This window comes from Pristis pectinata, chromosome 18, assembly GCF_009764475.1.
Source record: "Pristis pectinata isolate sPriPec2 chromosome 18, sPriPec2.1.pri, whole genome shotgun sequence".
In the NCBI taxonomy this organism is placed as follows: domain Eukaryota; kingdom Metazoa; phylum Chordata; class Chondrichthyes; order Rhinopristiformes; family Pristidae; genus Pristis; species Pristis pectinata.
The window spans coordinates 26,487,301-26,500,803 of NC_067422.1; the positions used below are offsets into that span (position 1 = coordinate 26,487,301).

At 35.9% G+C, this 13,503-nt stretch overlaps 1 protein-coding gene across 1 annotated transcript in view; it reads right to left on the reverse strand.

Annotated features, from left to right (window-relative positions):
• LOC127580123 (protoheme IX farnesyltransferase, mitochondrial) overlaps positions 1-13,503 on the reverse strand; it is a 117,779-nt gene that overhangs the window by 13,731 nt on the left and 90,545 nt on the right. The window contains exon 5 of the mRNA XM_052033336.1: positions 6,109-6,179. Coding sequence (XP_051889296.1) covers positions 6,109-6,179 — 71 coding nt within the window. The remainder of the gene's footprint in view (positions 1-6,108; positions 6,180-13,503) is intronic.

Sequence of the window (13,503 nt, forward strand, 5' to 3'; positions counted from 1 at the left end):
GACACACTTAACCAACTCTGCCCTGTCTAAACCTTTGGCACTAAGCAGGTGCTAATCAATATTTGGGAAGTTGAAGTCTCCCACGATAATAACCCTGTTATTTTTGCATCTTTCCAAAATCTGCCTCCCAATCTGCTCCTCAGTATCCCTACTGCTACCGGGGCGCCTACAGAATACTCCCAGTAGAGTAACCGCTCCTTTCTTGTTCCTAACTTCTACCCGTATTGACTCTAGAGAGGATCCTTCTACATTATTCACCCTTTCTGAAGCTGTAATAGTGTCCCTGACCAGTATCATCACTCCTCCTCCTCTTCTCCCCTCCCCATCCCTTTTAAAACACTGAAAACCAGGAATATTCAATATCCATTCCTGCCCTGGTGTCAGCCATGTCTCTGTTATAGCCACAATATCGTAGTCCCATGTACTTATCCAAGCTCTCAGTTCATCTCCCTTATTCCTGATGCTTCTCGCATTTAAGTAAATGCACTTTAGCCCATCCACCTTACTACTTTTATAGCCTGTACTCTGCTTCTCCTTCCTCAAAGCCTCTCTACCTGTTAGATCTGACTTTTCCCCATACCCTTCTTCCTCTGACCTAATCCTCCGGTTCCCATCCTCCTCGCAAACTAGTTTAAACCCTCCCGAACCACCCTAGCAAACCTTGCTGCAAGGATATTGTCCCCCCTCAGGTTTGGGTGTAACCCGTCCTCTCTGGACAGGTCCCACCTTCCCCAGAAGAGATCCCAATGATCCAAAAATCTAAACCCTAAACTCTCCTCAGAAAAATCTCCTCAAAGAACTCTTGTAACAGGCATGAATGCTATTTTGGCTTTCTACTTAATACTTCATGCAAACATAATAGCAACTCATACAGAATCAAGGTGAAACTGACGTGTCAGAATAAACATTAATATGATGGACATATGAATAAAATGCCATAAAAAGGAATGTGCCATTTCACTACATTCAGTCTTCATGGCTGTGGAATAGGATTCAATTTGAAACTGGAGGAAGTGTTTGCAGAAAACAAGAATAAACATTACTTTTAACAGCTTCATAAATCATATTTTTTTAATTAATAAGGCTAAACTGTCCCCTTCAATAAATCATTCTCAAGCATCGAAACACTGGGTTTTGAAATGTTGCCTTATGGGAATAGATAATAAGCACATTTATAGAAGATTGTAAAATAATTTATTCATTTTGATTTTGCGATGACTATTTTCCAAGGTACTACACACGTTACCTAATAGGAAAATTAATTAAATGACATATTCTGCACTTCTGAGGCCTTCGTGTCATCCCTAAACTGTGCTGACCAGAAATGTACATGATGCTCAAGATATACTGAACCAGTATTTTATAGAGTCAACATAACTTCCTTGCTTCTGAACTTCACACTTTTAGTTGTAAAATCCCAACTCCCCTACTCCTTTATGACCAATTTTTCAATCTCCCCTGCCACCTTCAAGAAATGTAGACATACTCTAGTTCTCTCTGTTCATGCATTCACTTTAGAATTAAATCCTTTAAGATCATAATGCTTCTCCTTTTCCCCTTACTCCTACTAAAATGGATCATTTTTCTGCATCAAACTTGACCTGTCTCATATCCATCTATTGTACTTGCAGCAAAAACATTTATAGAATAGATGATACTGGAAACAAAATGAAACAATATACCTGGCATGTAATTAATTACATCCATCAATTCCACCAACCCGTTTCATCCCTTTGAATTCTACCATCCTCCGCATCAACGTTTACTAGATTTCCAAGTTTTGAAATTCTGCCCTGTACACTCAAGCCCAAGTCATTAATCTATGTTTTGAGAAAAACAGTAATCCAACTACTGATCTCTGGGGAGCACCATTGCAATGCTTTCTTCCATCTTGAAAAACAACCTTCAATCTAAGCAGTCTCATCCTCAGTCAAAGACAGTGCCAATAACTACGTACTGAATAATATACTAATGGCTGTTCTCCAAATAAGTCAGCAAACTTTAATTAAGTAAAAACTCTAGAAATGTGTGTTAATTTTTTGGACATTTTAAGATGTATTTATTCCAGAAATATAGCTCTGATGCAAAATGATTTTAATTTAAATTTATATCAATGCTCAAGTTCTATGATGCAAATTTGGAATTAGTGCCTGAATTGTCTCTCAGTGATCTCATCCTACTTCACTGTGGTGTCAAATGAAGGTTGTTATCAAAATAATGCAAAGGCACTCTTAAACTGAATTAGTTTTAGGATTTAACTTCTATCAAGTACTTAATGAGCTCTGCTGAAGAAAACACAGGATTAATATTAGGTTCTAGCAAACGTGTGGATAAAAATATGGATTCAGTCTTTTGCAATTGCTAAATTGAGCTGTGTTGAAAAGGCAATACAGAAACCTGAGGGACAGCAAAGGAGAGGAAAGGAGAGAAAAGGGAATTGTGAGCCAATTCCATCCCGCACTTGTATTTCCGTCTCAAGTAGTGCAACAAAAAAGTATTTCCAAAATTTCAGACACAGGAAATAAAACTTTCTTTTGCTGCCTTACAAATGGTGAACTGAAGTGCTGGGAGAAAGGGTTACATTATTTACAATATTTTAAGAAAAAGTAATCAACAAGAAGAGCTGATCTTCCGAAACATTAACCTAAATCAACAGTTTGGTTGAATTGTAATTGTTGCAAAAACATTTATAGAGTAAATGGTACTAGAAACAAAACCAAAAAAAATTTTTATCTTGCATAAAAACTACCGTCAATAAAGGCAAAGGCTATTTTTTAAAAATACAATTGCGAGAACTTTTAGGGTGTAATGCTAAAAAGAGATTAACGTGCTAGCCTCTGTGTATTTTTATAATGGTGTACAAGTGGAATTAACCTGACCTGTATTATGGTCTATATCCAATGGAACTAAAGTAGAAAGGATAAAACTGATGGCCACTAGTTTGGATATGATGGGTTCAGTAATGGTTTTGTTACTTAGTACTGTGCATGGAAAATGTAAGATAATGATGAGGATGAAAATGACATGTTTCAAGAGATTTATTAGTGTGTAATGGCAGGGTGAAACTGACAGTTTCAGATGTGTATTGAATCAGAAAGGAAGGACAATGCTGATAGGTTTAATTTGTATAGTAGTGGAGAGTCATTCATCTTCTTCAAGTGTGGGAAGCAAAGTGTTTGCCTTAACAAGTCAGCTAAGAAATTTGTTACTTTGGAGAAATTTAATGTCTATTTTTTTCCCTTTGGTTCCAGAGACCCACTGTTGCAAGCCCAATATGTACAAGATCTAATGCTCTATAAGAATATCTCTCCCAAGTGTTCAGAATCCTTACCTGTTGTGAATGCAACTTGAGAGCTTCAATTCCAGACTTAAGAATTTAACTAGTTTGATCCTGATCTTTTGTTAAGTACGTCGGGGTCTGAGACCTGAGGTAGGTGCCTCGTACCCACAATAACACAGGCCATTTCAGTTTCAGACATTTTAAGCAAACGTTTGATGAGAAAGGGCAATAGGGGGTGGCATTTAATCCTATTTTTTTAATATATTTTTACACAATACCTAAAACATGTATCCTCTGAAATAACTTTATCCTGTGTGTTCCTACATAACCACACATTAACCTCTGACACCAAAACGGCCTGAAAATTGTTATACTTCCAGATGTTTTCTGAGCACTCATTACTTGGTACTTCTTTACTTTTCCCAGTTAAGTAACTTAAAAAAAATAAACATTCAAAGAACTTCCTTGCGAAACTGAAGAACAAACACTTAATATGTTATTTTGACAGCCTGCAAGAAAATCAATAGGATGCTCACAAATAAGCTGAACACGTGTATGTATTCTATCAAAAGTGTAATTACTCATGTGACATTGGAAAGAAAATTGCAATGTTAAGCAAGATAGGAAGTACTTATTTTGACAGATATTGCAAAGGTGCAGTTAGAATCAAGACTATTGCATTTCAAGGATTAATGACTGTGTAAATCTTTAATTAAACATTTTAATGCACTGAACAAGTTTCAGTTGCCAAACATAAAACACACACAAACTTTTAAATATTGCATTTAGAAAATTAAGATTTGGAATTGCTGCCATGAATTATAACTGTCTGCCTGATTTTGGAATTTAACATAAGCATGTGTTGAATGGTATATTAGTAAGAAAAGCACAGTGGTATAGTTCCACAGAATTAACTCAGCATGACCTCTGAAAGAAGAAGAGTGCAGGACTAGAGACAGCTCCATTAGGAGTCCATCTTTCTTCTCAGCTCCTCAGCAAAAGCAGATGGAGCCTTCATTTAGCAAATTGCACCATGACTCCAAGTTTACAGATGAGCATCTGGGATGCTTCCTCACTCAGTGTGACGTATAACACAGTCAAATCTATCAAGTGTTCAAGCTTGCAATTAATGAATGGGAAATCTGCACTGTACACCTCTGGATGCATCTCTCCTCCCCCACCCCTCCAACAGCCTCAGGAAAAAGAAAATGAAAGAATGCCTTGAACTGTGAAGGGTCAATAGCATGCGTGCAAGATTAATATATAAGAATCCGAGGTCCTGAGCGCACTGGAATTTTACATCATGATGCTTTAAGTTTTATATCTTTGAGACAGAAGCACAATAGTAAGACATAGTAAAACATTACACAGTATTCTGTTCATTATTGAAATCAAAATCACAATGCACATTCAATGGATGTACAAGAAGAATCTGTACTTAATCATTTAATCCTTTCATCTGAATATCTACTGTCATTTCAGTGATTTTTAACAATATAGGCCAGTTTGTATTTTAACAGAAGAATGGCATTTCATAAACTATTTCATTGATTGTTTCTTCCCTTTAATGGCAGAGACTTGAAACTAATACTTTAAATGGCTCTGTGGGGAATAAGTAACTTTAGAAATACCATGTGCAGCACAATACGTGAATATACAGCAGGAGGTTTATGTTCCCATTAGTAGCATTTTTTCCAAATCTATTGCCAAAAAAAATCATCCTTGGCTAATAACATCAAAGCGCTGTATAGTATTGGAGGCATGTTATACTTTTGCCTCAAAAACTTAGGTCCATTGAAGTCAATATAAGTAAGTTTGGGAGGCACAATATAATACACCCCTGCTACAATATAGCAAGTTTAGCAATGTCAGTCAGAGATGAATTTCTGGGTAAATATCCTTTGATGACATTACCCAAGAAAGATCTTATCTAGTTTTTGAATGTTTTTCAGTACCCAAGCATTTTTGGGTGTGGAGGGAAAGAGTTCTAAATTTCTGCTATCACTTTGAAGGAAACAATTTCACCTTTACATGGTCCAGCAGTAATTTTATTATTTTCCCTTGTTCTGGAATCCTCACTATAGGATACAGTTTCTCTGGATTGATTCCACTGAATCAATTTAGTTTAAGCATCTCAGTTAGACCCCACCCTCTCACCTTTCTAAACTCAAGGGAATACAAGCCAAGTCCATATAATTTGTCTTCAAAATCAAATCCTTTAAACTTTGATATTATTGTGGTCAATCTCTGCATTATTAGTGTTTGCAATGTACAATGCCTTAATCTGAACAAAAATTATCCATAGGCAATCCAACCAAAACTCTGTACAAATGGAGAATAGCTTACTCTCTTTTGTATTCGACCACTTTCAGATATAGGCCAACTACTTTTCTGATTAGTTTTTGTGCCTGCAGGGTAGCATTTAGTGACCTGTGTTCACAGACAGCTAAATCTCTTTGCTCTTTTACAGCTCCTAATTTCTCATCACTCACAAAATATTTTGAACAGCTACTATTAGAGCAGAGAACTTTAACATCAGAAGATATTTCATTATGTAGAATTACATGGAATTGCTGAACCCAATGGTATGAGGAGGTTGTTCAGAGTTAGCTGAAGCAATCTTGTATTTTTCCACTTCCATGCTATTTGCCATAGTTGCAATGAATCAGCATGAAAGAGAGACCAAAGCTCCCGTCTTCCTAGTTTGCATTCCATATTATCACACTGTACAGTTGAGACATGGACCAACAGACATTTCCAAATCTATATATCCTGAAAAAAACTGCTGAAATTATTAAAAGTAACAAACACAGTGAAGAGAGACCAACCTAATCTGCCCTCTGACAAGGGGTCGATTTTTTGTCCTGTTCATGTTCGAGTCAAAGGGCACCTCAAAAAACTGCAAGAAATTACAAAACAGTGTTAGGTATTTAGGTCAGAGTATAATTCCTATGAAGTCATTTTGCATCTTATATAATAGATTAAAATGTCTGAAAACATCAATTTTCAAAGCATAGTAATTTAAACCTGAAACTATGCAGAATAATAGAATACAGAGTAACATCTTCATAACACAGAAAGTTTTTTCAGAAGTTAAGCCCCTGACAAACTATGGGAACTTTTCTATTGATTTTCAATTCGAAGACCACAAGAAATCCAAAATTCTTATTTGATTTTACACTTTTCAGCAATACATGAATATCATACCAAGGAAAATAATGTGACTTACACATTCCCTTCTCCATCAAACACCCCATAAGTTACCACTTGCTAGTGTTCCCAAGATGGACCAATAGAGGGTCTAGTGGATTTGAGTTGGATTCATGATGGCATAAAACATTACCCATTACCTTCAGTACAACTCAAGCAAGATATATAATAGCAAAGTTCCTCTAAGGAAAGAGAGCCACACAGAAACACAAGTCTGAAAAGACATTCTCCCTTGGTAAAGATCAAGACTGATGATATTTTGTCCATGGTGCTACACCTGTATGGATAGTTAGGGAAGAAATTCAATCTCATCACCCCCAACTTCTGCTGTACACTAATCCCCTCACCTCAGAAAATACTATATTGATGTAAAATCAATCAAACTTGATGGAAATAACTGTCTTTCATAAAATAAGTAAATGTCAGTTCACAATTGGGCAGGGAGACAAATAAACAGGACTACATCAAATTCTAAAAATGCATGAAGAAGACAACCTTTTGCAAGGTTGGTACAGTTATTTTGTAATTTGAACAGTCCAACTGAATCACTGCAACAGAAATTCCCATGACATAGTGAAATAGGACACAGTTGAGAGTTTCTGAATTAAATGAACACTTGGAGAAAAACTAGATTTCAGCATGGTTAAGGCTGGTTTTATAACATGAACCACCTATGACTGTACCATCTGGCCAACAAGTCCCATTCAATAAAATTATCAGTGCAAATGTAAAGCTTCTGAAATTTGCTAAGATTACTGACCATTCCAGCAAGATTACTCTCAGACTGAAGGCAGCTGTAAAAGACATGTGCATGGGTGCTGGTTCAATAGAAAGGTAAGTTCTCTTATTATGAATTCTTTCTAAGGACCAGCAGAGGTACAATGGACTGAAAGCCACCTTCAGCACTTTACATTCTATAAAATTCAGTATGCATTTTTTTGCCATCGTTCATTTTGATGAGCACAAGAAAATCCACCAAATACAATTTCTTAAATAGCGCAAGCAGACAAAAATGGAATAGATCTGCTTTCCAAACTGAAACCATATACTACTTGGCTTTGGCTGCACTTAACTTTCATACTGTCCTTTCAAGACCTCAGTGGGGTTTACAAAATGCATAGCTTACCACCAGTACTGTATAGGTTTTAAAGGAATCCGGAAAGGCAGGCTAAACTCTAGCTCCAGGCAAACCCAACTGGGTCATGGTAATTGTATATTTGATAATTTCATATTATTTATCTCTTATTGCTCTTAATGTTTAGTTGAAGTGAAGTGAGATGCTCATTAACCAATGTAATTTAATAGTGATTCCATGTGCATATTCAAGTTGGTTCTGGTCAAAGAGTATTTTCTGAATACCAGCTTTCTCGGAGGTTTTAGAAGTCTATTTTCTTGCTTGAATTAACATCTTGCAGTCACACTTGCACACTATTTGAAGGACACGTGGACATACATACAATATATCCAAACACTGCTTGAAACAGCTGGTTTACTACTTCAAAGTTCAAATATTAAAGGAAATTCCCCCACAAGAAAGGCACACATTTTGACAGCTGATCTAGTACAATGGCATAAAACAGACTTAAGAGCTGCTATGCTGTGTAGTTTTTTTGTAACTGACCCAGAACAGTGTACAATTGCTGATTGGGTTGCAGCTATTTGACTGATGCCAGGTGCAAATCTACAGAGCATTTGTTTTAGCCCATGGTACAAGTCACACGTCTGGCTTTCTTTGCCCTGTTTATGCCAGACAGCTAATGAATCAAAGTAGTTCCAGTGTAAACTGTTTTGGGTACAGCTAGAACAGAATTTTGTTTGTTTGAAGCCTCATTCACCGAGGAGGACTTTGAAGGTATCTTTCTAACTATGTAATCCTTCATGTTAGTATTACCAGCAGTTGTTTCTTCTTCCAATATCTCAATGTATTTTAAACTCATTCATTCTACATCTGAGTGTTCACTTCCACAAATAGCCAGGTATTGGTTGAGGGTGTGTATGATAAAGAACTGATCTCAATAAGGAAGGAAATGAGACCAAAAAGTTAACAAGGCACTCAAAAACTGACATTCCTTTGACATAAAAGATCAAAAATTAGAAGGAATTTTGCCCAAATAAATCCAGCAGGAAAGCCTCCACTGACAATAATTTCATAAGGACAAGAGTTTTCAGCATACAGTAATGCCATTGTGGCTAAATTACTGGATTAATAACCCAGAGGCTTGCACTAACATTTGGTGTACAGCAGAGTGTCAATGGAGAACAAAACGGTTTAAGTATTACAGTTTCTTTTGGATATCCTGCCAATTTATTTATACAAATGAAAGAATAAATGCAGAGGAAGGTCATCTTGAAATCTTTGCATATAAATAAATGTGATTATAAAAGATAAAATTTCTTCTAACATGTTGCTCTATTACATGTCAATATGCAGATATACTCAATGCCAATGAACCTTGATTTAATAGTTAACAACTGTTCTGCTCTATTTAAACAGGGAGAAGTGAAACATAAAAGCACTTTAGTGGAGAGCCTCAACAAAAACATACTAACATTTAAATGAAGAGAATAGGGCTATCATTAGATAATGAAGGGCATTTCACCTATTTTCCTGAAGAACAAATCTGATCATCTGCAGAAAAACACAATTTTAATTCTAAGGGTGTCAGAAAAACTTAACAAAATTTAATTTACAAAATTTAAATTACAAAATTTGATCAGTTCCCAAAATTATATAGCTGTACTTAATAATATTATTTTGAACGACTACAATGAGGATATATAGAGGAACAGGTGCATTGGGAGAGGGAAATTCAAGACATGAAGTGTGTGATAAGAAAACTGAAAACTTAAGTCAACAGAGAATTAATAAGCAGTGTCACCAAATGGGACCATGCAAGTTTTGTACTGTCTTCCTTATCTTCTAATCATCAGCTGCTTTTCCCTAATGTTAGACAACAGCAGAACAATATTAATAGTGCCTTGAAAGCCAGTTGTCTGCCCATACACTTTGCTGATGATAAGAACTCAGTATGAAATGATGATTTTGGTCTTTCAATATGAGCACGGAGCAAGAATTATGGTAATCATCCAGCTCTGATAAGACAAAATAAAGATTCTAATGAAAATAAAATCAAAGAATCAAGTGAAAATGGTCTCACTAAGGGCAAATCAAAAAGTTACAAACTGCATAAACAGGATTGATTTGGACTTGCAAAACACTTTTGGGTACATTTACATAATGAAAGCGCTACATGAATGAAAACTGTCTGTGGCACCATGCATACAAAAAGCAGTAACACTTTGTCACAAGCATCTGCTGCTTGGCAAATAAATTATAATTTCAGAATAGCACAAACTTGCAATTACCCTTCCGTCAAAATGTTTACTTTAAATAGTACATCCCATACTTGTGAAAACATCCTAACTTCTTTTGCCTTTAAGTACATTTCTCTTTAATCTTATACAAAAAAGTGTGCTGGACTTTAATTCACATTGTTGATTATTGATAGTTTGTACAGAGAAGTCACATAAATTGATAGTTTGTACAGATTAATTTTTCAAATGCCTACATTTAATATTCTAGATCTGACTGAATGGTAGGACTCATCTGAGTCAAAAAATCTGGAGTTTGGGCCAAATGGAGACATTTGGGTACCTAATCCAGGCTGACATTTCACAGCAGTGCTGAGGTGTGCTTTACTGTTTCAGATGCCGATAATGGTTTTTTGAAGAGATGTTAAATTGATTATTTACCCTCTCAAGTGGATGAAAAGTGGCAAAAAATTTTCATTAGCAGCAAGATGCCATTTAATGTTATGAAGTTGTTTAAGGTTCTATATAAATGTTTTCTGTCCTTACCAGGAGAAAAAGAGCTTTCTTTCAGGGGGAAGTAAAAGTACTATCTTGGGAGTACTAAACTAGTCTAAACAAATAGCAAGGAACTTTGTTGAATAGATAAAATATTACAAGTAGATGGACAACGTGTACAATTCAAAAACCAGTAAAAATAAATCTTCCCCTGCAGTATGTCTATAGCCTCGGTTTTATATATATAAAAAAAACTAATAAAAGTCCCTATGACTTTGTACCTGTGAGGTATGATTGCATGCACATTTCTCTGAATGATATCATGCACAGAAAATAATGCTTTGATTGAGCTGTGCACTACTGCACCACTATAAAACTTTACAATGCATTAGTAAATAATGAATCAAATTGATGACCAGATTGCTGGAGACAGTAGCTATTAATCTATTGTACAAACTGGCTTTCACATCAGAAGCCCTCTGTGATGTCATCTATATGAGAGACAACTTGGTTCCATTAACAGTAAATGTACAGCACTTAAGACTGTATTATGTGGGCAATAGAAGAGGAGTAAGATATTTGTAAGCAGTATCTTTTAATATGTTCCTAACCTTGGATAAATCAGTCATTACTTCTGCAATCAAATCTACTGTCTAATCCCTTATCTTGGTTGATAAATTGTGCCTCATGCATTTTCTGCATTATTTGGTTTCACTGCTTCAAACAATAAAAAAGTTCACCATGAATTTTTTCAAGATTAGGCAGTCTAAAGCAGAAGTAAGGCATTAAATCTCTGACTACAACTTCAGTGAAACACATGCTGGAAAGCTTAATGACAGATAATCATCTACTACATTTATTGAAAAGAAAATAAGGTAAAATATTGTATCTACTTCTGGCTGCTTGCTGACAAACTAATTTTAATGACTATTTAAAAATATCGCCAGTTGAAAATAAAATGCATGTAGATGCACTTCCAGCCAGTTGCAAAGATTTTGTTATGCAAGTAAATTATTTTGTCTCTTTGCTGTATTTCTTTCCATCTAGCTACCTCTACTATTCTGGGCACCTAGTTCCTCAAATTCACAGCGTCAAGAAGCATTAATCCAATTCATCTACTCACAATGAGATTGACTTTTGGCCTTGTCTAAAATGAGTGAAGTGTCAAACAATTTATTACAACTAAGTTTATCCATCTTCTGGTAAACCCAAGAGAGACCCTCGGTCCCAAAAGAAAACACTTCCATTTTCCTCAAGTATTTCCTGATGGATTAGGGTTTGAATCCTGATTTTCCACTGAAATGTGTTCATCTTAGTTTCTCCAAAACATTAGAGTCTGCACTGTTCAATGGGGACCTGAATAATGCACAAAACTTCACCTTGGGAGAAGCCAATACTCTGATAATTTTCCAAATTTTAGTTGATCACCACAAAGACCTACAAGGCTGTGAATGATTCCTTTAACCACTTGATTAAGTACCAAGTAGATTCTATGACACTCATGCACTCCAAATCTATGCATTACCCTTCATTTGTAATTTCCAATATTCTGTTTCCTTGTCCTTCCATGGAAATCCCATCTCTATTTTGGGAAGCTAGGTTTCTTCTGTGATACAAAAGAGTATTTTAAAGTATCTACACTCTCCTGGTCACTTGCTATCAGGTCAGGGATCTGCTTTATGATTTCCCTGAGCACTTCTAAAAGCCACTTGTCTATGCTTAGTACAGAATTTTAGCCTATTTTTAAAATACTAAGTTTTAAAATGTTATCAATGACATTAAGAATGGTCATTAATATACAATTATCAGATATGTAGTTGCAGAATTGACATTTTACTTTGATTGTGGTTCGTGAATGCATTAATGAAACCATTAATCTCTTGCACCTTGATTCTGCTGCTTCTCCAGTTTCACCAGATACAATAACACTGAACGTGGCATCAATGACATGCAAGGAAATAATTTTCTAGTCTATTCTGTCTATCCCACAGACTTGTAATACTTTGTGAACCTTAATATATACATTCCTCACCCTACTCTTGACCTCTGAGAGAAATAAAAAATTAGATTAAAAAACCCAGGCCACTTTGTGGGGTCAGAGGAGATATCCAGAAACTTCCACAGCTCAATTATTCCCTGCACAGCAGCTCTCTGTTCTTCTTTTATCCCAGGTCAACTGAGTGTGTTTCATGATCTGCACTCCAATCTTGCAGGTTACTCTGAAGTATGACCTGAGAGCAATACTCAACACTCTTCACTGTAATAGTCATCTTCCCAACCATTAGCCAAATGAATGTGGAATTCAGCTAACTGACTATTCCAGTTATCAATATAATCTAAGCTCATGGTCCCAGTTTTCTTAAACAATGCGGTGCAAACACTGGGTAATTAATCAAATGACAATAATGCATACTTTATTACAATATTTTTTTTGTTTTGATTTATGTTCTCTCTCAGAGTACTTCAACATCCTTTGCCAAAGTCACAAATTATATCTTTTAAGAATGCTGCAAATGGTTCATCATAGCTTTAGATAAGGCCAGCCCCCTTTAATGCCTCCACTATGCTGTTTAGATTAGTGGGACTGTCCTTGCTTGGTTCTGCTCTTACCAAACATACAACCTTTGATTAATGGGCATACTGTGTGCCAGCACAGTCTTTGGCTGCCTGAGGAAAAGAATGTTTGTAGATCAAGATCTCAAATCTGCCATAAAGCTTATGGGCCACCTCTGTCCACCTGGTAATCTCTTGCCATAACTGAGTTCAAAATAGACTATTCGTTTTGGGAGTCTGGTCTTGGGCATATGAATAATATGCCCTAACGGAGTTGACTGAGTGTAATTAGGACTTCAATGACGGGAACTGAGGTCTTAATTACACTCATTCTGTTCCATACTGATCCGTGGTTTGAATTCATTCATAACACAATCAAAAAATCTAACCAATAATAAATGGTCCCCAACTACCTATCATGTCTCATAAGAGGCTGTGACCAATTGCATCATCTCCACTTCCAAGTACAATCAGTTTGAAACTCTGAAACTTCTTGTTGTCCATAAGAAGCAAAATAAAGCAAAGTGCAGGATCTACAGGAAAAGTAAGTGGAGAATATGGAAGGATAAATGGAGAAAATAAATAAAGCAGAAAAAGTGAGTGTAGCTTACAGAGAAGAAAGTATAGAGTCACGCAGTTGTACAAAGAGAAAC